This window comes from Homarus americanus, unplaced genomic scaffold (genome assembly GCF_018991925.1).
Source record: "Homarus americanus isolate GMGI-L3 unplaced genomic scaffold, GMGI_Hamer_2.0 scaffold31037, whole genome shotgun sequence".
Taxonomy (NCBI): domain Eukaryota; kingdom Metazoa; phylum Arthropoda; class Malacostraca; order Decapoda; family Nephropidae; genus Homarus; species Homarus americanus.
In genome coordinates, this window is record NW_024722227.1 from 4,772,926 (window position 1) to 4,800,131 (window position 27,206).

General features: G+C 45.1%; 1 protein-coding gene across 2 annotated transcripts in view; it reads left to right on the plus strand.

Annotated features, from left to right (window-relative positions):
* The window catches only part of LOC121862321, a 99,738-nt gene that overhangs the window by 37,400 nt on the left and 35,132 nt on the right, over nt 1–27,206 (plus strand). The window contains exons 7-11 of one of the 2 annotated variants that reach the window (XM_042360492.1): nt 12,174–12,277; nt 13,147–16,589; nt 17,264–17,393; nt 17,646–17,901; nt 18,128–18,259. In XM_042360492.1, coding sequence (XP_042216426.1) covers nt 12,174–12,277; nt 13,147–16,589; nt 17,264–17,393; nt 17,646–17,901; nt 18,128–18,259 — 4,065 coding nt within the window. Of the gene's footprint in view, nt 1–6,219; nt 7,580–12,173; nt 12,278–13,146; nt 16,590–17,263; nt 17,394–17,645; nt 17,902–18,127; nt 18,260–27,206 lie in introns of those variants that run through there. The other variant, XM_042360493.1, reaches the window with a different exon arrangement.

The following is a 27,206-nucleotide window of genomic DNA, read 5'->3' on the forward strand; positions in this document are numbered from 1 at the left end:
GTGATGACCAGGTCTTAGTAACAGTGTTCCGTTCGTTCACTCAGAGCCAGGTAACAAGAAACATGGGAAACACCCTCGTGAGGTCTCGAAGAGGTCAGGGGGTCAAGAGGTCGACTCTGAGGCAGGGTCAAGGTCGAGGTCAAGAACACCTTCCCTCAGGAGGAAGAAGACAGAAAAGAGAACAATAAGCATTCAGACTGATGAGGTTCTTGGCTGCAGCGACCAGTGGGAGGGGCAGGAGCTGGGATCATGGGGCGGGAAGGGTGGCCAACAGGCAGGTCCTGGAGAAGAGGCAGAAGTCGCTGATAAAAAAGCCGCAAAACGTAAGAAAAGTAAGAATAAAGAGGCAGCTGCAGTAAAATTCGAAAAGCCAACCAGAAAAGAGACGGTTCACTTCAGCGACCAACACGAGACCATACACGTTGATTGTTCTGGCGGTCAAGACCAACCTCCGAGAAGAAGTAGGAAGAAACCTGTTGTTCCTCAAGATGGCATTCCAAAGTCGACGTTTGGCAAGTCCCTGTCCAGTACAGCTGCGGCAGGACAAGGGGTCGCCAGTGAACGTCGGCAGCTTGGCGGAGACGATAACAAAGTAAGTGGCCATCCTGCCTCAGTGGGGGTAAAAAAGTCAGCGTCTCAGGTCAGCAAAATCTCCATGGGAATGCAGACGGAGTCGGTGGCGCCCTTTGTGTTTAACAACCCGATATTCATGACAGAGGATTTGGACACGAGTACAGACTGGCAAGGAGAAGAAAGCTCTATTGACTGGCAGACGAGTGCCAGTTCCTTAGCGTGGCACACTGACAGGAGTTCCTTCAATTGGCAGACGGACACCAGCTCTTACACCAGGCACCTGGACGCCAGCTCCCTCTCTTGCAAGGACGACATCAGTTCCTTCGCTCCTGATTCCCAGGAGGAGACAGACGAGGAAGACATGCTGAATATGAACATTAATATGATTAGAAGACGCAGACAAAAGCAGTCTCCTGGTGTTCCGGTAACAGAGAATGTTGCCTGGGACGGTGGAGGAAGTGAGGGAGGTCGACCCCTGGACAGGATAACAGAGTGTGAGGTTGACCCAACACCTGACGTGATGAAATATTACACTGTAAATCCGAGTAAAGCGATTAAAAAAGGAGACGAACAAAACACGGAGAAAGGCAAGGATGTTGATGAAGAGGGAATAAGTGAGAGTCGAGAGAGAAAAAACATAAACAGTCAAGACAGTAGACAACACTCTGATGATCAAGGTGCGGACGCCATGCTTCGACGACTTCGTTTCCGGCGACAGATGGCGGAGGAATTCCTGCAACATAGGGCAGCAGAGACTAAAGGTCTCTCCACTAGCGCCCGGGGCCTCGAGGGTGCGGCTCCACCTCTCACTACCTCAACCTTCCCGAGGAAAGCAGAGAGAGAAATTAAATCCCAGAAACTTTTAGGTATACCTCAGGAATATTTCGAGGACTGGGAAGGTAAAGTCCCTTTGGAGACGTGCAGGACGTGGCCCAAACGCTCTGTCGACAGTGAAAGATCTGACGACATAGATTTAAGAGGTTTTAAAATGATCTGTGACCCTCGTGTTTGTGACCGCAGAAAGGCAGGTCACCAACAGCTTCCACACAAGACCAGCCATATAGAAATAAACCTTGTGTATAAAGAGGAACAAAAGAATCAACGAAAATGTGTGAAAATTAGCAACAGTGAAACAGTGATAAATTTTAAGCCGACCGAGAAAGTTAATGTTGTCAAGGAGAGTAAAAGTGACCAGAAGTTGATACGTACTGTTGAAAGTCCAAAATTCGATAGTAAAGAAAAGAATGAAGATAATTCCAAGACGAGAAAAAATAAGAGTGAAGCAATAACGATGAGCCTCGACAGAAAACCTAAAAAATCTCAACCAGCCGAGATCTCCGACGAATACCCGAGGAGCGACACTGACTTCAGGATGCCGCCCTCGGGAAGTCCGTCCGGCAAGAAGTATTCCTCCAGAGCTGACGTCACGAAGAACATACTGAGAAAAAAGAAAAGTAGTCAGAAGGATTTAAGTGAGTCACCTGTTGCCCAAAAAGCCAGCAAGACTCAGGACAGTAGTAAAACAAAGGAAGGAACGATGGAACAGAAGAGAGGCAAACAAAAGGACCAGCTATCAGAGCCAGCAAGGAGAGAGAGGAATCTTTTGTGTTACACTACTGACACGAGCTCCACCCTCACGAATACTGACTCCGTTGGCAGGCGAGTGAAGAGAGTTAAGAAGAAAACTCTCGCTATACAGACTGAAGAAAGTGGGACAGTGATTTCTGAACAAAAGGAGGAAACGGAAGAAGCAGCTGGTACAGGAAGGGAGAAGATCGTGGAGGAGCCAACACGATTGAAAGTGTTGCCTTTAAAAGACAGTGAAGTAGTAAAAGAAAATGAATCGGCCAAAGAAAACGAATCTTCCACCTCAGCGGTAACATCGCTACGACGTAAGAGAAGTGTAAAAAGAAAAACAAAAAGTATTCAAACAGGTGTTTCTCTGGAAGATCCGGAAAATATTCCCTCTCCAAGTGTCCAGGATCTTATAACTGCTAAAAAACCCGTAGTAAAAGAAGCTGTAATATTCATTCCTCCTTTAGGGGATGGAGAAGCAGGTCGAAAGACTCCTAACACACTGCAAACTTCCAGAGAGAGATTAACACAATTAGACAACAGAATGGCAGAACCAAACATCAACCAGGACAACACCTCTATAAACACCAACACCAGCTCTTTGAGACGCATGAGGAAGGTGAGAAAAACAACAGTAACGACCCAGACTGACGACTACCTCACCCCCTTCCTCCCGGACACCTTCCCTCAGGACGCTCAACCTGATTCCGTCTCCGTCCGCACCAATTCACTCCGACGCATGAGGAAGGCGGAGAAGCGGACGGTCGAGATACAGACAGATGAAGTGATTCCTGTCAATTTCCAAAACCTGGACCTGACGTTGGCGGAGTTGACGGGATACGCGGAGGACCGTGGGGCACTACTTGGTGTACCTCAACACTCAGACTCGCTCATCTACGTCAACATCCCGGCGGCGTTGTTGGAGGTGAGCGAGTCTGGTAACGACGCCGACGTGAGTGAGGCTGAGAGTGAGGATGGAGAGACATACGCCAGGGGCGCCGCCATGAGGATCTACAGCAGGGTGACGGAGGAGGACGAGGAGGACCTCATACTCGACATGGAGAGCAGGCGTGACAACCTCATTGGTGGGAACGAGGTGACCGTCTCTCGCCTCAACATTACGTACGGCATAGAACGTGAGATCGAGATTGAGAGAGAAGATGGTGAGAGTGATGATGATGACACCGGTGCTCCTGATGGTGAGAGTGACCACGATGGTGATGCCGGCGGGGCTCCAGATGGTGAGAGTGATCAAGAGATTGACTCAGTTGCTCCTGGTGTGGAGAGTGATCACTATCACTCCACAGGCGCTCCTGATGGTGAAAGTGACCACGATAATGATACAGGTGTCCCGGACGGTGAGAGTGATCAGGAGGGTGACATAGGTGCCCCGGATGGTGAAAGTGATCATGAAGGTGACCAGACGACTACCCAGGATGATGAAAATGAACAAGATGTTCTGGGTGACACTGAAACGGATAACCCAGATGGCGAATATGACGACAGTGAAGCACACCAAGAAGATGAAACGGAAAGTAGCCAATTCTTAACCCGTAGTTTTATTCCACCTGTTATTAACGTAGAACCAGTGGCAGAAAGTGATGAAGGTGACAGTGACGAAGACATTGGCGATATCTACGTGGTTACTTATCACCAACGAGAAGAGATAGAAAATGGGTACGATTATGACATACTTGAAGACGAAGATGAGCCACACCTGGACACAAGAGTCCCCTTTGAAAGAGAGCAAAAGGACATCGGAAATGGGGAAGAGGAAGAGAAAGTACGAGAAACATACTATGAAAAAGAGAGCCAAGAATACGAAAGAGGGGAGAGGAAGGAGGGCGAAGATAAACAGCAGGAAGACTCAGCAGGTGAAGAAGATCGTGAGATAAAATTAAAGGTCCGTCGTGTAGGTTCCATGGACGTCGAGTTAGAAAGCGAAGACATCAGGAGAGCGGATGGTCAATCAGTAGACTACGAAGAACTAGATAAAAAGATGAATTTGGACAATGTCGAGGAAATGAAGGAACGAGGGAGAGACGAAGATAAATGCGTAGACGAGGAAGATGAAAAAACTGCGTGTACTGAAAGAAAAGGAGACGGCAAGACTGAGGAACGTGCAATCAGGGACTCAATAGAGGAAACAGAAATCCTAGAGGAGGGGGAAGAGGCAGCATCCGGCACACACAGCCTACCATCACAGCAAATCACCGAAGGCACTAGTGAAGGAGCACTCATTAACCTATCTGTGCCAGGTATCGCTCATACTGGCGAAGAAGAGAAAGGTAATGAGAGACTAATATCAGAGAATATTGTCGATTATGATAATCTAGGAAGAGGTGCAGACGAAGAGAATACAGCAGATGAGAGAGAGAGACAACAACAAGAACAAGCAAGCGACACAACTACAAAGATTCCTGAGGGTGTGTTTAAGGCACAAGCAATGCGTAACGCGTCTCCAGACTCTTGTGGTGAAGAAAAAGAGAAGACGACAACAGTAATAACGGGGGAGAATAATGGAGAAAAGAGAACAATCCTCGGAAAGATGAAATTTCAGAAGACAGCTACACACCATGAGACAAGGTCCTTTGTTGACAGTCGAGAAGAAGTGGAGGTATATGATGAAGACCCGAGGGTGGGGGCTGATAAGGATCTCACTACAGGTTCTTTACACAACGTTAAAGAATCCCTTGTTAGTGTACAGGAGATGGTCTCAGAGGAACAAACTCTTGAGCCGGACCGTGATGACCCACTGACTACCATAGTCTGTGATGACCCATTGACTACCGCAGTCTGTGATGACCCATTGACTACCATAGTCTGTGATGACCCATTGACTACCGCAGTCTGTGATGACCCATTGACTACCGCAGTCTGTGATGACCCATTGACTACCGCAGTCTGTGATGTGATACCGCAGTCTGTGATGACCCATTGACTACCGCAGTCTGTGATGACCCATTGACTACCATAGTCTGTGATGACCCATTGACTACCGCAGTCTGTGATGACCCATTGACTACCGCAGTCTGTGATGACCCATTGACTACCGCAGTCTGTGATGACTCACTAACTACTGCAGTAAGTGGAAAAGAAAATAAAGTAAACAAAAACGAACTAAGAAAAGGGGAAGAAGACAGAATCGATAGAAGACAAAACTCACAAGAAAAACTTCCAGGAAGGAGTGAAGAAAAGGCACCATTAGATTTCAGGGAAATCGTGACTATTGTCCCCACTGACGTACAGGACTGGATGGGAGGTGGTATGGGTGAGGCGCGTGACGGGGAGCAAGACAAGACTGAACCACCTGAGTGTCATCCTGGCGAGAGTGTGTCGGAACAAACACTCAGCGACGAGGAGAAAGCCGACTTACGATCCCTCGAGTGGGGCCATACCTTTAGTGAGGAGGACGAAGACGTCATAGTGATCAGTTATAGAAAACCCGGACATGGGAAAGAGGATTTTGAAGACGGAAAAGGTGACATCGATTGTGGGAAAGTGGACCTCAGTAATGGGAACGGAAACATCAGCTATAAGAATGAATGGGAGGATGAAGTGGAAGGTGAGAGAGAGGTGGAAAGAGATTCAGAACGGAAACAGCTCGGGGAAGTAGAGGAGGAGGAGGAGGGGGAGGGGGAGGGGGAGGAGGAAGAGGACTTCACAGACAAGCTTCCCCCTAACACGGAACAAAGCAGAGAGAGAGAAGAAGATAAAGAGGCCCAGGAAGCAGCACCAGAGAGTAAAGAAGGCGAGAAGGACAGACGGAAAAAGCCAAGAAAAAAGAAAGACACCGAGTCGAAGAATGTCGAGAGGAAAGGAGAAGAGACACAACAAAACACAGCCGAGGATAGTGAGGAAATAGAGGGAGAAAGACAACCACAAGAAACAGCGGATGATAGAGCGAAGAGAGAGGTAGAAGAGCAGACACAGGAACAAATACGTGATGATGTAGGGGCGATACCGAAAGAGGAGAAGAAAAAGAAAAAGAGACCAAGACAGAGAAAAAATAAAAGCAAGAAGGAGAGGATGGATCAGAGAGCAAGGGAGGAGGAGGAGGAGGAGGAGGAGGAGATGGTGGGAGAGAGGACGGGGGAGCGGGAGAGGGCGGATGCTGTGTCAGGAGGAGAGGCGGAAATAACCCCCGGGAGGAGCCAGACGGTGGACAGTCATGATGGGACGACCAGGAAAATAAGTGAGAGGGAAGAACGGAGAGACGGAGGAGAAGCAGAAGGGGATAACGATAAGAATGAAGAGAGAACAAAAGAAACAAATGAGAATGAATATGCAATGGGAAATGAAAGAAGGGAGAGTATTAAGCAGAGAATATATAAACAGTGGGCAGAAGAAGTAGATGAAGAAGGTTCTAAGGAGTGGAGTCCTCTGAGAACTGACGCGAGGAGAGAAAACATACGAGGAGGAAGCAGCAAAATGAATGATAATAAGACCTTGGGAGAAGGAGAAACGGAAAAGATTCATACAGACTTATTGGCCGAATTTGAGACACTGACGGAGGAAGACACTTCGAATTATGAGGACGAAGACTCAAGCCGCTGTGAGGAGGAGGAAGAGGAGAACTCGAGTCGTTATGAGGAGGAGAGTGGGGAGGCAGGAGAAGGCGGAGGGGAACAGAACGCCTACGAGGAGTACATGATGATCAGGGAGGAGGACGACTGCCTGGATGAGATGAAGGCTGTAGACCTCATCTTCAGGGACGTGTTCAAGGATTACAACGACGGAGAGTTCCTGACGGATAATGACGTCTCTGAGAGCGAGTATGACGAGCACTTGCAGTCAGTGAGAGGCGCGGAGAGGGAGCAGCCGGGGGAGGAGAAACCCCAGCCCCAGATCCACCCACTCCTGCAGGACACGTCTCGGGGCGCTCACTCAGCAAATCATCGCGACCCAGCCTGTCAGAGGAGGGGGCATGAGTTTCCCCAGGCGGGTTCTGAGGCTGGGACACCCGCACGGGGAAGGGGAAGTCGTGATCTTCCTCAAGTGGGTCCTCGGAGCTGGACACCCACACGAGGGAGAGGACGTCGCGGTCATCCTCATGCGGGTACTCAGGTTGAGATACCCACTAGGGAAAGGGGACGTGGCGGTTTCCCTCAAGCGGGTACTCGGCCCTGGACACCCACACGGGGGAGGGGATATCGTGTTCTCCCCCAAGTGGGTTTTCAGGCAGGGACACCCACACGAGGGAGGGGACGTCGCGCTCATCCTCAAGCGGGTACTCGGCCAGAGACACCCACGCGAGGGAGGAGACGTGGTGGTCTCCCTCAAGCGGGTACTCGGCCAGAGACACCCACACGGGGGAGGGGACGTGTTGGTATCCCTCAAGCGGGTACCCAGAAGCCCTCAGGATATAAGCTTTCCAAAGAGGAGGGAACCTGTGAACAGGACGGCCCCCGACACACTGGCGAGATGGAAGGTCAGTACCTGTGACGCCCTGCCTCGAGTTGACCCGACCTGACCTTACACTGGCTGCCCAATAATATAACCCAGGAGTGTGTGCCTAATACTGCAAGGTACGACTAACGACTCTAATACCTACTGTAGTGTGTCGTGTAGGGTCGTGTCACCTGTGTGTCTTGTAGGGTAGGATCATGTCACCTGTGTGTCATGTAGGTAGGGTCGTGTCACCTGTGTGTCATGTAGGGTAGGGTCGTGTCACCTGTGTGTCATGTATGGTAGGGTCGTGTCACCTGTGTGTCATGTAGGGTAGGGTCATGTCACCTGTGTGTCATGTATGGTAGGGTCGTGTCACCTGTGTGTCATGTAGGGTAGGTTCGTGTCACCTGTATGTCATGTAGGAATGAGGTCGTGTCACCTGGCAGTGTCATGTAGGTAGGGTCGTGTCACCTGTGTATGTGTAGGTAAGTCGATAATACTGTGTGTCATGTAGGGTAGGGTCGTGTTACTTGTGTGTCATGTAGGGTAGGGGCGTGCACCGAACCTTCGTGTCATGTAAGGTAGGGTCGTCACCTGTATGACTCATGTAGGGTAGGGTCGTGTCACCTGTGTGTCATGTATAGATAGGGTCGTGTCACCTGTGTCATGTAAGGTAGGATCGTGTCACCTGTGTGTCATGTAGGGTGAGATGGTATGCACCTGTGTGTCATGTATGGGTAAGGGTCGTGTCACTGTGTATCATGTAAAGGTAGGATCACATTAATGCACCTGTGTGTGTCTTGTAGGGTAGGATCGTGTCACTGGCTATGTCTTGTAGGGTAGGGTCGTGTCACCTGTGTGTGTTTATGTAGGGTAGGGTCATTTGTGCTCACCTGTGTGTTATGTGGTCGCGTCATCTATGTATGTGCAGGACAGGTCGTGTCACTACTGTGTGTCATGTGTATGGTAGGGTTGTGTCACCTGTGTGTGTCTTGTATGGCAGGGGTCGTATCATCTGTGTGTGTCATGTAGGACAGGGTCCTAAATTGTCACCTGTGTCATGTAGGATAGAGATGAAGTGTCACTTATGTGTCATGTAAGGTAGGGTCATGTTACATGTGGTGCTTGGGTCGTCATCTGTGTGTCATGTATGGCAGGGTCGTGTCACCTGTGTGTCATGTATGGCAGGGTCGTGTCACCTGTGTGTCATGTAGGGTAGGGTCGTGTCTTAGCTATGTATTCGTGTGGTAGCTATACACTTTTGCCAAAGCTATGTACTCCTGTGGTAGGTATACACTTCTGCCATGGCTATGTACTCGTGTGGTAGCTATACACTTTTGCCAAAGCTATGTACTCGTGTGGTAGCTATACACTTGTGCCACGGTACTGTGGGTATACACTTGTGCCACGGCTATGTACCGTGTGGTAGCTATACACTTGTGCCAGCGGCTATGTACTCGTGTGGTAGCTATACACTTCTGCCATGGCTATGTACTCTCCACTTCTGCCAAAGCTATGTACTCGTGTGGTAGCTATACACTTCTGTCATAGCTATGTACTCGTGCGGTAGCTATACACTTCTGTCACAGCTATGTACTCGTGTAGCTATACGCTTCAGCCATGGCTATGTATTATGTACTCGTGTGGTAGCTATACACTTCTGTCATGGCTATGTACTCGTGTGGTAGCTATACACTTCTGTCATAGCTATGTACTCGTGTGGTAGCTATGCACTTCTGCCAAGGCTATGTACTCGTGTGGTAGCTATACACTTCTGCCATAGCTATGTACTCGTGTAGTAGCTTACACTTCTGCCATGGCTATGTACTCGTGTGGTAGCTATACACTTTTGCCAAAGCTATGTACTCGTGTGGTAGCTATACATTTCTGCCATGGCTATGTACTCGTGTGGTAGTTGTACGCTTCTGTCATAGCTATGTACTCGTGTGGTAGCTATACACTTTTGCCAAAGCTATGTAATCGTGTGGTAGCTATACATTTCTGCCATGGCTATGTACTCGTGTGGTAGCTATACACTTTTGCCAAAGCTATGTACTCGTGTGGTAGCTATGCACTTCTGCCAAAGCTATGTACTCGTGTGGTAGCTATACATTTCTGCCATGGCTATGTACTCGTGGTAACTATACACTTCTGTCATGGCTATGTACTCGTGTGGTAGCTATACACTTTTGCCAAAAGCTATGTACTCGTGTGGTAGCTATACACTTCTGTCATAGCTATGTACTCGTGTGGTAGCTATACACTTCTGTCATAGCTATGTACTCGTGTGGTAGCTATACACTTCTGTCATGGCTATTTACTCGTGTGGTAGCTATACACTTTTGCCAAAGCTATGTACTCGTGTGGTAGCTATACACTTCTGCCATGGCTATGTACTCGTGTGGCAGCTATACACTTCTGCCATAGCTATGTATTCGTGTGGTAGCTATACACTTCTGTCATAGCTATGTACTCGTGTGGCAGCTATACACTTCTGTCATGGCTATGTACTCGTGTGGTAGCTATACGCTCTTGCCATAACTTTGAGTTTCTATAATAAAATGCACTTTTACTGTAACTAGGCACTCGTATATTATGAGCTTGAGTTTAATTATGTACTTGTTATAGCTATGCACCTTGATTTATAGCCAGCCGTTCTAGTTATAGCCATGCGTTTAGAACTATGGGGCTGTGTTAGAGCTATGCACTCCTGCTGCGGCTGTGCACTTGGGTTTTAGCTATGCAACCGTGACGAAACGTGATGCAGAGTAAAGAAATTAAAATTAAAATGCAGTTACCGAATATTATAACACACACACACACACACACACACACACACACACACACACATTATTTAAAAGAAAGCTTATTTTGTTAAACGAGGCTCTGCTCTGCTTTGCTCTGCTTTGCTTTGCTCTGCTCAGTTAGCACCATAAACGACCATAGACGTTTACAATGAGCGATGCCTTGATCAATGTGGCACTGATTGACGGAAGCTGAGTTGGCGTCCTTTGTAGCGTAGCAGAGCAGTTCCTTATGTGCTCTCTCTCTCTCTCTCTCTCTCTCTCTCTCTCTCTCTCTCTCGTGTCCTCCGCTAATTACAAAAGTTCACTACACACTTACGACAAGTTCCATGTGACATAATACACCTTCCCAAATCCCTCCCTCCCAAAATCGTAAGTGAATTTTTCCCCTTAACTCACGACCGTTGATTCCATTTATACTAGGTACAGTCTCAATGTAGTTTCGACACCATTTTGAATATATCTTGGTGTCGTAGTTAAAGTGAATTAATTAGGATCGTTTTCACATCTACAGTTAGGAGGAAAATTTAACGTAGGAACCTTCGAGTAATATTTAGGTTGGAGGTGAATGCAGTAGACGTTAATAAACATTTGGAGCATTAACTTCACATATTAACATTAACACAATAACATTATCTTTATATATTAACTTCAACACTAATATTACCTGGACATTAACTTACAAAACTCTAACATTACCTCAACAGATGTTATTTTCTTCAGTTACACCTTAACACTGCCCCCCCCTCCTCCCCCTGTTGCTCTGTTAACAGGTGTTTTTCCATCTGTTGACACCTGTTGGTCCTGTTGTAGTCTGTTGTGTAGGAATATTGAATTCTTCTTCTTCTTCATCTTCTTCTTTCTTCTTCCTTCTTTCTTCTTCCTTCTTTCTTCCTTCTTCTTCTGTCATAACATCCATTGACTCCTCTTTGCTTATTCCTTGTTATATCTCTTGTTTTTCTAAATTTCTTTATTCTGTTTCTTATCAATCTTTGCCTGTTTCCACCTTGTTCATCCCCAGTTACAAATTCTTGTTTGTCTTCATCTCTTTCTTCATTACTTCTTTATCATAACATACTCCACTTCCTCTTCCTCCTCGTCAATTCCCTTTTATTGATTTTTTCCCATTTTTGTCTCTTATCGTGATAATACACAACTTCCTCCCTCTCCCCCTTCTCCTTGTTTATCTCTTTCCCTCTTCTTATTTTTATCATAACGTCATCTACTTCCTTCTACTGTACCTCGTCAAAGGAAGATGTAGTATTGCAATATTTCCTTAGAACCATAACACAGTATTTTCAGTCCTATCCAGCCCCTCCCCCCCAAGCAAAGCAAAAAGATCCACATCCTCCGAGTCTTATGTTTTGGGTCGCTTACACTCCGATAATTCCTCCTTGAAAACAGACCATTTTCCCTTTTTCTGTAAGTTCCTGACTAAACCTAAATAATCTATATCTTTTTCCAACTTGTATTGTGGTTGCTTTTCCTTTGATAATATCTTTCTTGATGGAGAGTATGTGACCATTTATACTTGTCTACTTATCTCTTGTATATGTCAAATAAAACGATATTTCTCTCCTCTCTCTCCTCACAATCTCTTAGTACCCTTCCCTACTCTGCCTTCCATAAATGTCAAAGAAAACTCTCTCTCTCTCTCTCTCTCTCTCTCTCTCTCTTTCTTTTGTTTTGATCGTCTTTCTCCAGATAATCACCTTCCTGCCCACTTTCCCTTATCTTTCGTGTGTCTGTGTAACTTAACAACACCCTCCTCCTCCTCCCACCTCCTCCGGCCCACCTCCCTGAGTGAGACGACCTCTTGCAACCCAACAGAGAAACTGAAGCGGTCATGCATGAGGACTCAGGCGACCCAGACGGACGCCGGGGTGGTGAGGAAATCCCTGCCTCACCTCTCGCTTAGTCCCGCCAGTGAGAAGGTGGGGGACATTTGGATGATTTATTTTAACAACTATAATTTATTTCCATGGATGATTTATATTAACATTATAATCAGTTACTTGGGAATGATTATTATTAACATTGTAATCTGTTTTAACATGTGTTTGATGTTTTATAACTTGTGAGGGTTATGTCGGGTTTAAAGTTGGCATGAAATTTTTATGTGTGTGTGTGTATGTGTCACGTCAGCTCTGAACTTCTGAACTGAAACATGTACAAGAACATCAGGTGTGTTGGGGAGATATATGTGATACCCGACACACCTGATTTCTTGCAGGTGTTTAAGTGTTATTTCAGGCGTTTAAAGTAGACCTGCCACACACACACACACACATATATATATATATACATACATGAGTACCTTGCCAATTTTGTAACCTCCTGAGGCCCTGATATGTTCCTTTAACATATTTACATTAACTTATAATACCTGGTATATAAAGTACAGTATTTAATAATGTAGAGGTCTCATCACTGTCTTCTCCATTTGTTTAATTTTATAATATGCTCAGTTTGAATATTAAAATTAGTGAAGTTTTGTTCAAATTTACTATTTACTCTACAGTTTGGTTCAGTGATGTAGTTTCTTAATTTATTCAGTGAAATAATTGGTTTCTTAACCTTTTCAGTAAACTGTAAGTTCTTTTGTTCCATATCATTCAACAATATCATATATTCTTTGAAACTTTATTTTTTCTTAGTACTATTTGGAGCATAATTTACATCAGCAAGATATTCAGTGCTGTTCAGTATAGTTATCAGTTGATAACGTCATATCTCAGTAAGAAATTAGTAAGTTAAGTAATGTCTCTGTTGGTTATTTTCTAAGACTGTCTTTGATCCGTAGGCTGAAATGATCTCTCAGGGAGCTCAGACTAATGGCGAAGGTGGGCGACGCAAGCTGGTGAAGAGCCTCTCTGAGGTCGCACGCTACGAGGGTGTCCAGTATGAGATCTATGACCTGGATGACCTCACCGAACCTCCACTGCCCACCAGAGCCATGTCTGAGGGCCCTCCGCCATGTCCTCCAAGATTCTCCACCTTTGACATAACCTTAGACGAAGGACCTCCGCCCCCTCCTCTCAAATTCCGACAAAATTACCAAGAGATCTTCATCGACTCTTCCCCACATAAGCCACGTCGAGGCCTCCTGCAGAAGACACTTTCCGAGGGTGAGATACTGTCAGAGCGTCGGAAAGCCTTGAGTTTGGCCTCGGGTTACCTCGAGGTCGACATTAATGGCTACAGTGACAACGAGGAGGAGGTCATTGAGCCCCAGTGTGTGAATGAGGTCTCCCGTGACCTCTCCCGCAGTAGGATATTCACCCCAGATTCCTTTATAGAAGAGGAGGAAGAGTTCCATGAAAATATGCTCCATAAGGAAATTCTCCCTTCCATATTACCCTTTGAGAGAAAGTTATCGCAAGTATCGACTGATTCAGATCTAAAAACTTTTGATCCAAATGAATTCCGGACTGAGGAACACTTGCAAAGCCAACTTGCAGCCTTATCACTAGATTCCCTGGCCGAAAGTGGGCCATCATTACTCGAAACCGGGTCATACGTAGAAGGGCTTTGTGCTAGGGCTGGGTCGCCCATGTTTTATGCCGGGACGCCCAGCGAAGCAATGGGAGTTGGAGAGTTCGGGGACCACCTGGAAGAATCGATGAGTGAGAGTCAAGTGACGGTAGTACAGCGAGCCTTAGCAGCGTCTTCTCAGGTCATTGCTTCAGACTCAGAAAACGGGAGCTTCCACTTGACGGACCACTCCTCGGCGGCCACTACGCCATCGACACGTCACAAGAGCCTCCCTACTGCCGGCAGCTTCGAGGAGGACCTTGACGACGAATTGCTGCCACGTCTACGGGTATCAAGTCTCGTTCACAGCGCCACCACACTCTCATCCATCGAGGACGAGCCGACGAGCATGAGTGAGAATGTGATATCTGATAGTTCTCAAGGAGTGACCATCAGCACGACCTCCAGTGAGAGAGATAAAGCCATCGCTGGCTCAACAGACAATGACTACAGCTCTATACGAAGTGGAGAATCTATGACCATAAAGTCTGAAGTTGTTGAAGAAGAAGAGTTTGAAGGTGATATTATAATAGAGGAAAATATCATGGCTAAATTGGTCCAGGAAATGAAGGACGGAGAGTCAGTATCACAAACACCAATCAAAACTTCCGACTTCCGGGACGACGCCAGAAGATTGGCCTCCCCGGAGTCGGACTCGTCCAGTAGTCTCTTCACAGAGCAGGAAACGTCCAGGAGTCCGGTATCGGGAACCACCAACACGATGACGTCCAAATCTGACCTCTCTCGCACCGACTCCCACCCAACTGACCAATCAGAGACCTCGGAAGATTACATCACGGCTACAGAGAACAGCATCAATGACCAAGACGCTCGTCGAAGTTATTCTTTAGAAGAGAGACACGTATCTTCCCCCCCTGGGATGGCTGATATATATGAGGACGAAGCCTTGACGCCCAAGTTCATGAGCCCCGAGATGAGCGAGGTCCTGGCCAGCCTGGAGCACCACGAGCTAAGTGACATCACAGAGGGTCTCAGTGTTGTCAGCGACTTCGAGACAGCTCAAGACCTCACTTCCCCAGACGGCGACACCACCACGTCCGCCAGCTATTACATCGACTACTCGCTTGGTGAAGAATCTGATAAGATCATAGAAACGAAAGTCAAGCCTGAGATCCCTCCCAAACCCACCTTTTTACCTAAGCCAGAAGTGCCACCCAAGCCAGATAGATTGTCACCCTCAAGGGAGACTTCACCCCTGTCGCTGGAGTATCGGGAAATTGATGACATTGAAGTTGACACAACAGTGAGAAGACAAGAAAAGTGTCCGGAGGAGAGCAAGACTGGAGCCATCAAGAAACGTTACTCTGCTGGAGGGAAAGTCACCAAGGATGACAACAGAAGGTATTCAAAGTATTTCGAGGACAACGACAAAGGTGAGTTGTCTGAAATTCGAGGTCAGAGTCAACAGTCGTGGTCAGAAGAAGAGAGAGAAAGGACCAAACAGGCACTGAAGTTAGACTTCCCTCCGGGGGTCACCATGTTTGGGGAGGCTCCCAGCTGGCCACAACCGGATGACCTAAAGACTGGAGAAATGGAGAAAAAACTGAAAGTGTTTGATAAACCCAAGAAATCTGTTAAAATTGATCTTGCCAGTGTTGAGGACCTCCAGGCCATGCGGTCGAAGGATGAGAGTCCAAGCGACAAAGAAACAGAAGTTCCATCAAGTGAAGCCAAACCCACCAAGACCAAACACGACAAAGCTAAACGTAAATCAGAGGAGATCACGACGCCAGGGATGGTGAGGAGCCCAGCCATGCATGAAGGATTCAGACTTGAGGACTGGACGCCAATTCGAACCCCCATGACTCCTCCCGAGAGAACTATGGACGTTGATACTTCCGATGAGTCTTACTCTGAGGGTCCCAGACACCCCCCTAAAGGACGTAGTCCTGGTAGACGATCAAAGGATAGTCCAGGAAAAAAAGGTGAGACTCCCAGTTTTCCAGGGGAAAGTCCAGTGAAACAAATGAGTGAAAGACAAAGTCCTGGAAAGATCATAAGTAAGGCAAGAGAAAGTCCACTGAGGGAAAGTCCAAGACAGAGTCCGAGACGAACAGGAATTCAGCAAATCAGTCCTATAAGGGATTCTGTAGCATCAAAAATAGAGAAGACAGTCACTCATCCTGTGGAGATCCACCAACGTCAGAGTCCAATCAGAATCCAGAAACCTGGAGGTGAACCAATGAAAAGAATGAGTGAAATACCTGTTGGCTCAGCCCGTGAGACTCCCGAGGTGGTGAAAAGACACTCGGCAGACATAACCATCACAGGAAAAGAGACTCAGGATCTCCTCAAGCCGTCAGGCGTTGTGACTGGGTACCTGAGGACAGGCAGCCAGAGTCCTACGTCCAGGGAGAGACCACTGCAGCTGCCGGAGAGTAAACTCCTCGCTATCGCACCAATGAAAGACTCCAGGAGAAGTGCCGAGTCTCTAAGATCTATGAGTCCCGGGTCTGACAATGTGTTCTTGGGTGGAAGTCGGGAACAGCTTGACGACGACAGCCGGCCAGCTCTCTGTGTACAGTGTGGAGAGCGACCAGCATCCAGGGAGGGGTTGCTTCGGCCCACACCACCAGCTGGGTCCGGAGTGACAGTTGAGCGTCGCTTCTCTGACAGGGAACCCTCCAGGCCTCGCACTGTGGGGTATCGAGCCAAATCTGAGGAGAGAAACACATTCACTAAGGACTGGGGGTAAGTACTTGTGTGGGAAGGTACAGCTGTAGGCTTCATGCTTTATTGATTTCCAAGGTTTTCTCTGAGTTCTTAGAGTGTTCTTCACCTCCTGTTATTTCTAAGTACTGTATCATGTTTATTAATAAGAGCATGTAACAATTCTTTATTTACATGTAACAACTCTGTATATACCTAGCAACTCTGTACACTTAATAATAATGTGTACCTGTAATAACTCTTTGTGGGTATATAATAATTCTTTGTGTGCACATAGCAACTCCTTACATTGGGTTAGGCCAGGACAAGTTAGCTTGGGTTGGATTTGGTTAGAATAATTATAGTTGGGTGTTTTTATGTTGGGTTAGGTCAGGTCAAGTGGGTTGGGTAGCTTTACTTTGGGTTAGGTTGGGTCACTTTATGCTGAGTTGGGTTAGATTAAATTGCATTTGATTGAGTTAAGGCAGATCAGGTTAAGGTAGGTCGTATCAAGCTGTACTGAGTTTGGTTTTGTTAGGTTAATCTAGAATAATTTGAATTAGGTTAAGCTGGATTACATTATAGGTTAGGAGAGGTTATGTTTGTTGAAGCTAGATTAGGGTAGATTAGAATAAGATAAATTTGGTTAAAGTTAGGCGAGGTTATTTTAGGTTAAGTTAGGTGCAAGAACCCACTAACTCCCTCCCTCACCACAGGATGACGCCTATCAGTCTAGAGCAGGGTGACACTCCCCGCCATGACAGCGACGACGACGAGAAGGGCATCTACCTCGAACCCTACCGCAATGCCCCCTGGCTCTACGTGGACCCCAGCGATGAGGCCAAGGTGAGGGGGACATCCTGGGGGTTTCTTAGTCTTAGGATATAATTATATTAAGCTGTTAAGTATGGTGCCCTTAAGGTATTTTCTTATCATATGTTAACATTTTCATGAACGACGATGATATAGCCCTTTAAGGACGATAGTTTAACACTTTAAGGACAATGGCTTAACACAGGGACAGTGGTTTAACCTATTGATGACGATGCTTTAACACTTGGGGTGTGTGTAACCTCGGTGTGTGACGTTGTGTTGCAGGTATGGCGGAGGGACGAGGGGTCACCCAGCCCCATGCCTCACCACCTCAGAATACCCGGATTTGATGACGGCTTTGAGCCCTGCGACACACCTGAACCTGACTCGAGGCCCGACTCCCGGCAGGACACTTTAAGGGATGTCATGGAAGACAGCCTGCAGGACACCTTGAAGGACCTCATACAGGAAACCGTGCAGGATCAACAAGACACGAAGGAGTTTGTTGATAAGGAGGCAAAACTAAGCCAGAAGAACAGAAGTAAGAGAAATACAGGTTTAGGTATAACATTTAGGTGTAGTAAATATCATGTGGTGATAGTTTCGTAAATCTGGTGCCTTAGGAAGAATATCTAATATATATTCATAGACTTAAAGGTGGTGTATTAAGTTAGATAAGTATATAAGCATATGTAAACACTATCTAATCGTTGAATTTTGAAGGCCTCTTACTCGCCTGACCTCCTCCCGTCCTTCCTACTCCACAGTTAGACGTGCGTCGGTAGAGTCGACGTGCAGCGAAAAGGACTTCCGGAGGAGGTATCAGGCTATCACCCACAGGATGGTTCATCGTAAGGCCTCCGTCGAGATGTACCGCAGGCTGGTCCAGGCCACATTCCGTGAGTACTCGAGGGCGATCTTCCTCACAGTTCAGAGCGCCTCTCCTCGTTCCTCCTAAGGTCACAACACCATTCTATTGGTGTCCTGACCTCACAGCACCACCCTGCCTCACAGACCTACCTGCTGGAGATGACAACAGGACCTCAAAACATCATCTATCATATTGACGTAAAAATTATGAGTATGGGAACGATTACATGACCTCAGTGCCGGGTGTTGCCTTCATACCCTGAACGTCTTTACGTGTTACTCTGGTGGGGAGACTCGGTACCCCACAGGTGTTTGGTGCATGAGGAGAGCTTTTATATGTAACATACTGTTTTGGGTTCCATACATTACTCTCCAGGCAGATGTGTGTGTGTGTGTGTGTGTGTGTGTTTGTGCGCGTCTCTCTTTCTTTCTGTCAGTGTTTTTGTGCATTAAAAAGTCTATCTATCTATCTATTGCCACAACATATAACCACCAGCCAATTATATATGTTGGCAATTGTTAAATGTGTAAAATTAGACAACAAAGGGAAGTGTCCAGTGTATACATTTGTAAATAAACAGTGAAAATGTTTGTTGTAAATGACTGTTGACCAATGGCTGTAAAAAAAGCAAACATTGTAAATAACAGCGTATAAATGACTCGTTTGTAAAAGACAAACTGTAAACGGCGTAGTGTTGTGTTTGTAAATGACTCCCGTAAAGGATTGTTCGTGTTTATTTCCAGTTTTCATTGGTCAGTTCCCTCATTGCGATGATTTCTATTGGCCAGTACAATATTATTAAGTTCATTGGTAAACTACGTCTTTATGGGTTTATTTAATGTCTCCAATTTTATTTATTCAATGTTTGTTAAATTATCGTGCTGGTGTAGGTTAAATTATCGTAGTAGTGTAGGTTAAATTATCGTAGTAGTGTAGGTTAAATTATCGTAGTAGTGTAGGTTAAATTATCGTAGTAGTGTAGGTTAAATTATCGTAGTAGTGTAGGTTAAATTATCGTAGTAGTGTAGGTTAAATTATCGTGCTGGTGTAGGTTAAATTATCGTAGTAGTGTAGGTTAAATTATCGTAGTAGTGTAGGTTAAATTATCGTAGTAGTGTAGGTTAAATTATCGGAGTAGTGTAGGTTAAATTATCGTAGTAGTGTAGGTTAAATTATCGTAGTAGTGTAGGTTAAATTATCGTAGTAGTGTAGGTTAAATTATCGTAGTAGTGTAGGTTAAATTATCGTAGTAGTGTAGGTTAAATTATCGTAGTAGTGTAGGTTAAATTATCGTAGTAGTGTAGGTTAAATTATCGTAGTAGTGTAGGTTAAATTATCGTAGTAGTGTAGGTTAAATTATCGTAGTAGTGTAGGTTAAATTATCGTAGGTTAAATTATCGTAGTAGTGTAGGTTAAATTATCGTAGTAGTGTAGGTTAAATTATCGTAGTAGTGTAGGTTAAATTATCGTAGTAGTGTAGGTTAAATTATAGTGTAGGTTAAATTATCGTAGTAGTGTAGGTTAAATTATCGTAGTAGTGTAGGTTAAATTATCGTAGTAGTGTAGGTTAAATTATCGTAGTAGTGTAGGTTAAATTATCGGAGTAGTGTAGGTTAAATTATCGTAGTAGTGTAGGTTAAATTATCGTAGTAGTGTAGGTTATATTATCGTAGTAGTGTAGGTTAAATTATCGTAGTAGTGTAGGTTAAATTATCGTAGTAGTGTAGGTTAAATTATCGTAGTAGTGTAGGTTAAATTATCGCACAGTAGAACGGGAGAGAGTACGTTACAACAGGAGACAACGGAAGAGACAGAGACAACAGTAGGGAGAGAGAACAGTACAACAGCAGATAACAGTACAGGAGGGAAAGAAACAGTAGAACATGAGACAACGGTGCAACAGGAGGGAATACAACAGTAAAACAATACTGTTCAAGAAAAATAACAATAAAACAGGAAAAATAACGGTACAACAGGATATATACGACGGTACAATGGGAGATATAACGGTACAACTGGAGATATAACGGGACAACAGGAGATATAACGGTGCAATAGGATATACAACGGTACAATGGGAGATATAACGGTACAACAGGAGAGACAACAGGAGAGAGATAGCAACCAACACGTCACAAATAGACCCTGGCCAATGACCAACACCAATCCGTCTGTTTCTCTCCCTCCCTACTGTTGTTATCCTGTTGTTCTACCGTTGTTCTGTTGTTGGTCTCCTGTTGCTTTCCCGTTACCCTGTTGATATTCCACGGTTATCCTGTTGTTCTTATCATCCTGTTGTTCTCCTGTTATCCTGTTAATGTTCCACTGTTATTCTGTTGATGTCCTCATGTTATTGTTCATCATTACATGTATTTGTTCTTGTGTTTCCTTGGTTGAACGGCCCACAGGTGTGTAGTACCCCGGGTGTGTCGTGCCCCGGGTGTGTCGTGCCCAGGGTATGTCGTGCCCCGGGTGTGTCGTGCCCCGGGTGTGTCGTGCCCTGGGTATGTCGTGCCAGGTATGTCGTGTCGTGCCCAGGTATGTATGCCCCCGGTGTGTCGTGCCCAGGTGTCGTGCCCCGGGTGTGTGCGGGGTGTGTAGTACCCGGGTGTGTACCCAGGTGTGTGTAGTGCCCCAGGGTATGTGTGTGTGCCAAGGTGCCCCGAGTGTGTCGTGCCCCAGGTGTGTCACCCGGGTGTGTCGTGCCAAGGGTATGTCGTGCCCTGGGAGTATAGTGGCCGGGTGTGTCGTGCCAAGGGTATGTCGTGCCCCAGGTGTGTCGTGCCCGAGAGTGTGTCGTGCCCCGGGTGTGTCGTGCCCTGGGGTATAGTGGCCCAGGTGTGTCGTGCCCGGGTGTGTCGTGCCAGGGTATGTCGTGCCCTGGGTGTATAGTGGCCAGGGTGTGTCGTGCCCAGGGTATGTCGTGCCCCAGGAGTATAGTGCCAGGTATGTCGTGCCCGTGTGTAGTGCCCCGGGAGTCAATACGGCGATGAAATATTATGTGGGACGCTACCTGGGGGCGCCAAGTGGCCCTCTGACGTCGACGCCACACCCAGGAATACCCACACTCTCTCTCTCTCTCTCTCTCTCTCTCTCTCTCTCTCTCTCTCTCTCACACACACACACACACACACACACACACACACACACACACACACACACACACACACACACACACACACACACACACACACTTCCTTTAAATTGAGATAGAGAGTTAAATGGAGAGAGGAAGATTGATAAGTGGCGGAAGCGGAATAAAAGATAAAAACAAAGGCAGAGAGAGAGAGAGTTTGGCTACAGGCATGACAAGTGACCCTGAAAAAAAGTGTAAACAGAACTAAAAGCCATGTCAGCCAGTCACCTGCTGTTGACGCCACCCAGCTGACTAGTGCTGACACCAACTAGCTAATGCAATCCTCGTGCTTACACCATCCTGCTGAGTCCTAATGCTGACGCCACCCATCTGACGCAATCCGAGTGCTAACACCACTCAGCTGACACCATCTTATTGTAGTGGTGATTTTACACTGCTGACGCAATCCTAGTATTGACGCAATATAGTGCTGACACCATCCTACTGATAGTTCTAATAGTGCCACCACCGTGCTGATTTAGTCCTAGTGCTGACTCCACTTCGCTGACGCAGTCCTAATATGACACCACCCGGCTGATGCAGTCTTAGTACTGACTCCACACTCCTGACGCAACCCAATGCTGACGCCACCTGGCTACAGTGATCTTAGTGCTGACACCACCCGGCTGACAGTCCTTGTTCTCTGTATAAGTGGCGAAGATGAACCAGAGTGGAGCTCTTGTGTGGTTGGTAGAGCCTTGACGTGTGAGTCTGGGTAAGTTAAAACACAATGACACCAGTGTCCAAAAAATGGCATCAAAATTGCACTGAGACTTTACTTTAACTAAATACGTTCACTTCACAACAGTACGCGATCTTTCCCGAGATTCTGAGCATGAATTTTGTCTCCAAAGTGTAACTAAGGGAGTGTATCAAGTTAAGGTATTCTCAGTGCAAGTTTGTCTTGTAATTGGTGTTAAATTTGTGCTTTATTTTATGCCAACCAGTTACGTACAGTATCTCAAAGAAGTATCTGTCCACACTATGTGTGTAACAATATGAGACCACAGATGATAAATATTGGGACATAGATTTACATAGGTAATACAATGTGCAATTATTTTGGTGGAATTAATATAATGTTCTGTTACCAAATGTAGCAGGATCAGTATACCACAGAGCCATGTATACCAACCCACCTGGAACATCATGAGTTGCATGTAGCATTTTGGAAGTCATCGACCCATCCTGGCAGATACTTCTGATTGTGTGACGTATTGTGTAACTAATACGATATAGTGAGTGTCTGTATATCACGTATAGTTAATACAGTAACACAATCGGGCGAATTCTTTTAAAAATTATAAAAAAGGGATATGCTAATACTTGCTTTCATTATATTTTTTTATTCTTCGATTTACAATAAATTTCTCCAATTTAGGATTGCATAGAATAGCAAATTCCATTATAACATATGAGAGAAATAGCTGTAGTGTCACTGGTAGCTCCACATAATCATGTAAAGCTGGACCAATGTGTAGCCAGATGCCAGAGCTTTGTACAAATAATTTTCTCCGGTTTGTCATATTGTTAGCGTAATTATGGTTTGACTGTACACAATCACCGGGAGAAAGGGGCCCCTGAGAACTGTCAGTCCTCCCGCTTCAAACTGTCGTACAGCATTTAGAGAAAGATGTTCTTAAAACGGGGTAGAACTTGAGATAAAGTGTGTGTGTGTGTGTGTCAAGGCCACCACTCATCACTCACAACACCCTCCACACTAGACGGACGGCGGAGGAAGTGGTGGTGGCGACGGTAATGACTTTGGAACAACCTGGCCAAGACACACACACACACACACACACTCTCTACATGATCCACCCTGGTCCACTTAAGCTAGATAAGACCGTAACTACAGCTGGGATGCTCAAGTCGTAAGTTGATTTTTTCTCACTTTTATGAAGATGTGGGAACGTATCTTGTTCTCTCTCTCTCTCTCTCTCTCTCTCTCTCTCTCTCTCTCTCTCTCTCTCTCTCTCACTCTCTCTCACTCTCTCTCTCTCTCCAAAACAGGTGATGTAGAGCAAGGAGAAGGTCCAGGGGTTAAATTTGTTAAGTCTCGTGTTAAATTGGGTTAATGTGTGAGTGTTAGTTTGTGCTACTATGACGGAATGAGGTCAGTATGTTTGTGTGTGTGTGTGTGTGTGTGTGTGTGTGTGTGTGTGTGTTGTGTGTGTGTGTGTGTGTGTGTGTGTGTGTGTGTGTGTGTAACTTCATGTTCGTATTGGCAGCCTGTTACATTTGAACACAAATGCCTCTGTATGTGTGAGAAGCGTGGGAAGGAAACAGGAATTCACACACACACACTCCGACACACACACACACACACACACACACACCATCTGCCACAGAAGGTATATCCTCTCTCTCATACCACCGTCAGCAGCTGCAGGTGGTGGTAGTTGTATGACAGTGATGGGTGATAGTGGTGCTTGTGGTGGTGGTGTGGTAGTGGTGTTTGTGGTGGTGGTGTGGTAGTGGTTGTGGTTATGTGGTGTGGTAGTGGTTGTGTTGGTGTTGTGGTGGTGTGGTAGTGGTTTTTGTGTGTTGTGGTGGTGTGGTAGTGTTGTGGTGGTGGTGTGGTGGTAGTGTGGTAGTGTTGTGGTGGTGGTGTGGTGGTAGTGTGGTAGTGTTGTGGTGGTGGTGTGGTGGTAGTGTGGTAGTGTTGTGGTGGTGGTGTGGTGGTAGTGTGGTAATGTTGTGGTGGTGGTAGTGTGGTAGTGTTGTGATGGTGTGGTAGAGTTGTGTAGTGTTAGAACTAATCCAGGAATTAAACCCAGTAAATATCTTCCACACACAAGTTAATTTCTGTACAAATTCTTAAACTCTCACAACAATAGTTTTAACTAACACTAATGTATCATCAATCATAAGAAAAAAACGAGGATTCATCAATTAAATATTTCGGTTCAGTTATATCTGTAAGGATTCGGTGTTTCGGTATTGGGGTTCAGTCATGACCGGGTTCATCAGGTGTATACCATGTGTGGCACAGCTGTCAGTTGGTGATGTCAGTTGTTGTTTTTAGATTTCCATAACCTACGGATTCGCTGGATTCTCCATTGAGTACTAAAATATATATTTTTTTAAGAGATGGGGTGGAAGATGGGAGGGGGGGAGGTCCAGTTGACAGTGGCAACATTAAAGCAAAAATAATTTATTTCACTCCCTCCAGTCGTAATTAAAAAAATTATATATATATATATATATATATATATATATATATATATATATATATATATATATATATATATATATATATATATATATATATATATATATATAATTACATGTGAATAAGTAAATGAACGAAATAAATTCAACACCAGCGAGTGCAGCGTACTTAATATTGGAAGAACAAATACTGTCCAATGTATCAACAGAGAGAAGTCGACTTGTGAAAGAGACCTAGGGGTACTTGTAAGCCCGGACCTACGGCCTAGAAAACAGTGTGTTAATGTTCGAAATAAGGCAAACAAAGTATTGGGTTTTATATCTAGAAGTGTAAGTAATAAGAGTGCAGAGGTCTTATTGCAACTATATCTTGTGCTAGTCAGGCTGCACCTCGATTATGCGGTTCAGTTCTGGTGCCCTTATTATAGAATGGATATCAATTCACTAGAGTCGGTGCAGCGAAGAATGACGAAAATGATTCCGGGACTTAGAAATCTTCCATATCAGGATAGGTTAAATAAACTAAACTTGCATTCCCTAGAAAGACGAAGAGTGCGGGGAGATATGATAGAAGTATTTAAGTGGGTGAAAGGAATCAATAAAGGGGATATAGATAAAGTTCTTATAATATCCGAGCAGGATAGGACTCGAAGCAACGGATTTAAGTTGGATAAGTTTAGGTTTAGGAGGGAGATAGGAAGAAACTGGTTCACAAATAGGGTGGTGGACGAGTGGAACAAGCTTAGCAACTTTGTAGTAAGTGCTGGAACGCTGCAAAGTTTCAAAAGGAGACTGGATAGATTCATGGATGAGAGTGGTAGTAACTCTCGACCGGAGTTGCCATGCACAGGCCAACCGGCCTATTGCAGACTCCTTATGTTCTTGAAAGGTTGCTTTGAACACTAAATATGTAGTCCGATTTATTACATTAACAGAAGTTTGATTTTTCAAGAATATCAAGAAAGCGGGAATCCTACATTATAATTGTATTGTATTCCTCAAAAAGCTCTGTAAGAAGTATATCTAATATCCTCTTGCGAATGAAGAGCTTACATACTCACACAGGGTATAGCAACAGTATTTTATACCATCAAAGATACAGAGGAAAATAGAATAATGAATTTCGTGTGTAGGAACAAAAGTTCGAGGCGGGAAAAAGTGCGCCATAACATTTAAAGTGTTGGAAACCTGACAGTGTTGCCAGTGGCCCCACAGTTCAGGGTCGAGGACCTAATGTCCAGCCAAGTTCTAAGAATACACACGACGATTACAGACTTGTGTGTCTTTTTTTTTTTTTTGTATGCATACTATATATACCGGTAGTATTTACATTCCATAACGAGCTTTCAAAAATGGCAAAATGGACTAAATTATCGTCTCGGCAACTGTATCAGCTGGTCTATGTTAACGTATTTTCGATGATGTGATAATTCCTCCTTGCAGTTGTCGAAGTTCATGAAATAATTAAAATTAGATCTACAGTGACAACAACAAAAATGAACTAGTCGGGTTGCTAGAAGGGACCTGTAAATGCTGTCCGTCCATACAGCCATTGACGTCGACTAAACTCAATAACATATATATATATATATATATATATATATATATATATATATATATATATATATATATATATATATATATATATATATATATATATATATATATATATATATATGGACGTAAACCAACACGATCTCGGACAAATTTCACGATCATTGATTTTCTCGAATTATTTCAGGTATTTACGGCCCTGTCTAGTAGTTTAGCGATACGTGCATTAGGGTGTTTCAGAGAGCTTCATCACCTACTGGAACCTGGCTAAAGTGAGACCCTGTTAAACTGGTGGTGGTATTTTGTCGGTGAGCAACTGTCCATTGGGATATTGTCCCCCAGCGGGATAGTGACCAGGCTGGGGTGATGGCAGCCAACAGGTGTGAGTCAGTGTGAAGGCGCGTGTGACCGGAACTCCCTAAATAGAGACTCGTGATGAGCAGGAGTCGAATTGTCAGAGGTTCTTGACTGTGAATATTTCTCATTGCAGAAAATACGAGAATACACCTGACTGGTTGACCTGAGGAGCATTTTAATTAACATAGAGAAATTATATCAAAGTTATGCTGAGACTCAACCCTTAACTAGATACGTTCACTTAGCACCAGTTGGGAGACAAAATTACACCGTGATTCGTTAAGCAAACAATACAGTAAGCACGCATACAGGCAATGCAAGTACACAATTCAGCATGTACTGTACTATATAGACATTACAGGTTTACAGAGTACATACTGTAGACGGTGCAAGTAATAATGTACGTAGGCAGTACGAGTATACAAAATTGCCACATACGATACAATCCACTGTTGCTTTGAATCCTGTAAACTGTGCCTGTTAACAGATCCGTTGTGAAATACAGAAAGTTGATATATTCAACTTTGTTACGAAATAAATGTATCAACGGAAGTAATGTCTGTGCTAAGTAAACACACACACACACACACACACACCCTGACAACGCAGCTGAAGCGGCGTCTATTTACATCTTCACCAACAAGCAAAACACAAGGGAACTCTGCCTCCTCCCAGATGCTGCAGACCGATAGAGGCCACGCGATAATAACCAATAACATAGAAACTAACTCCCGTACCTTTAGAAGCTTAGATA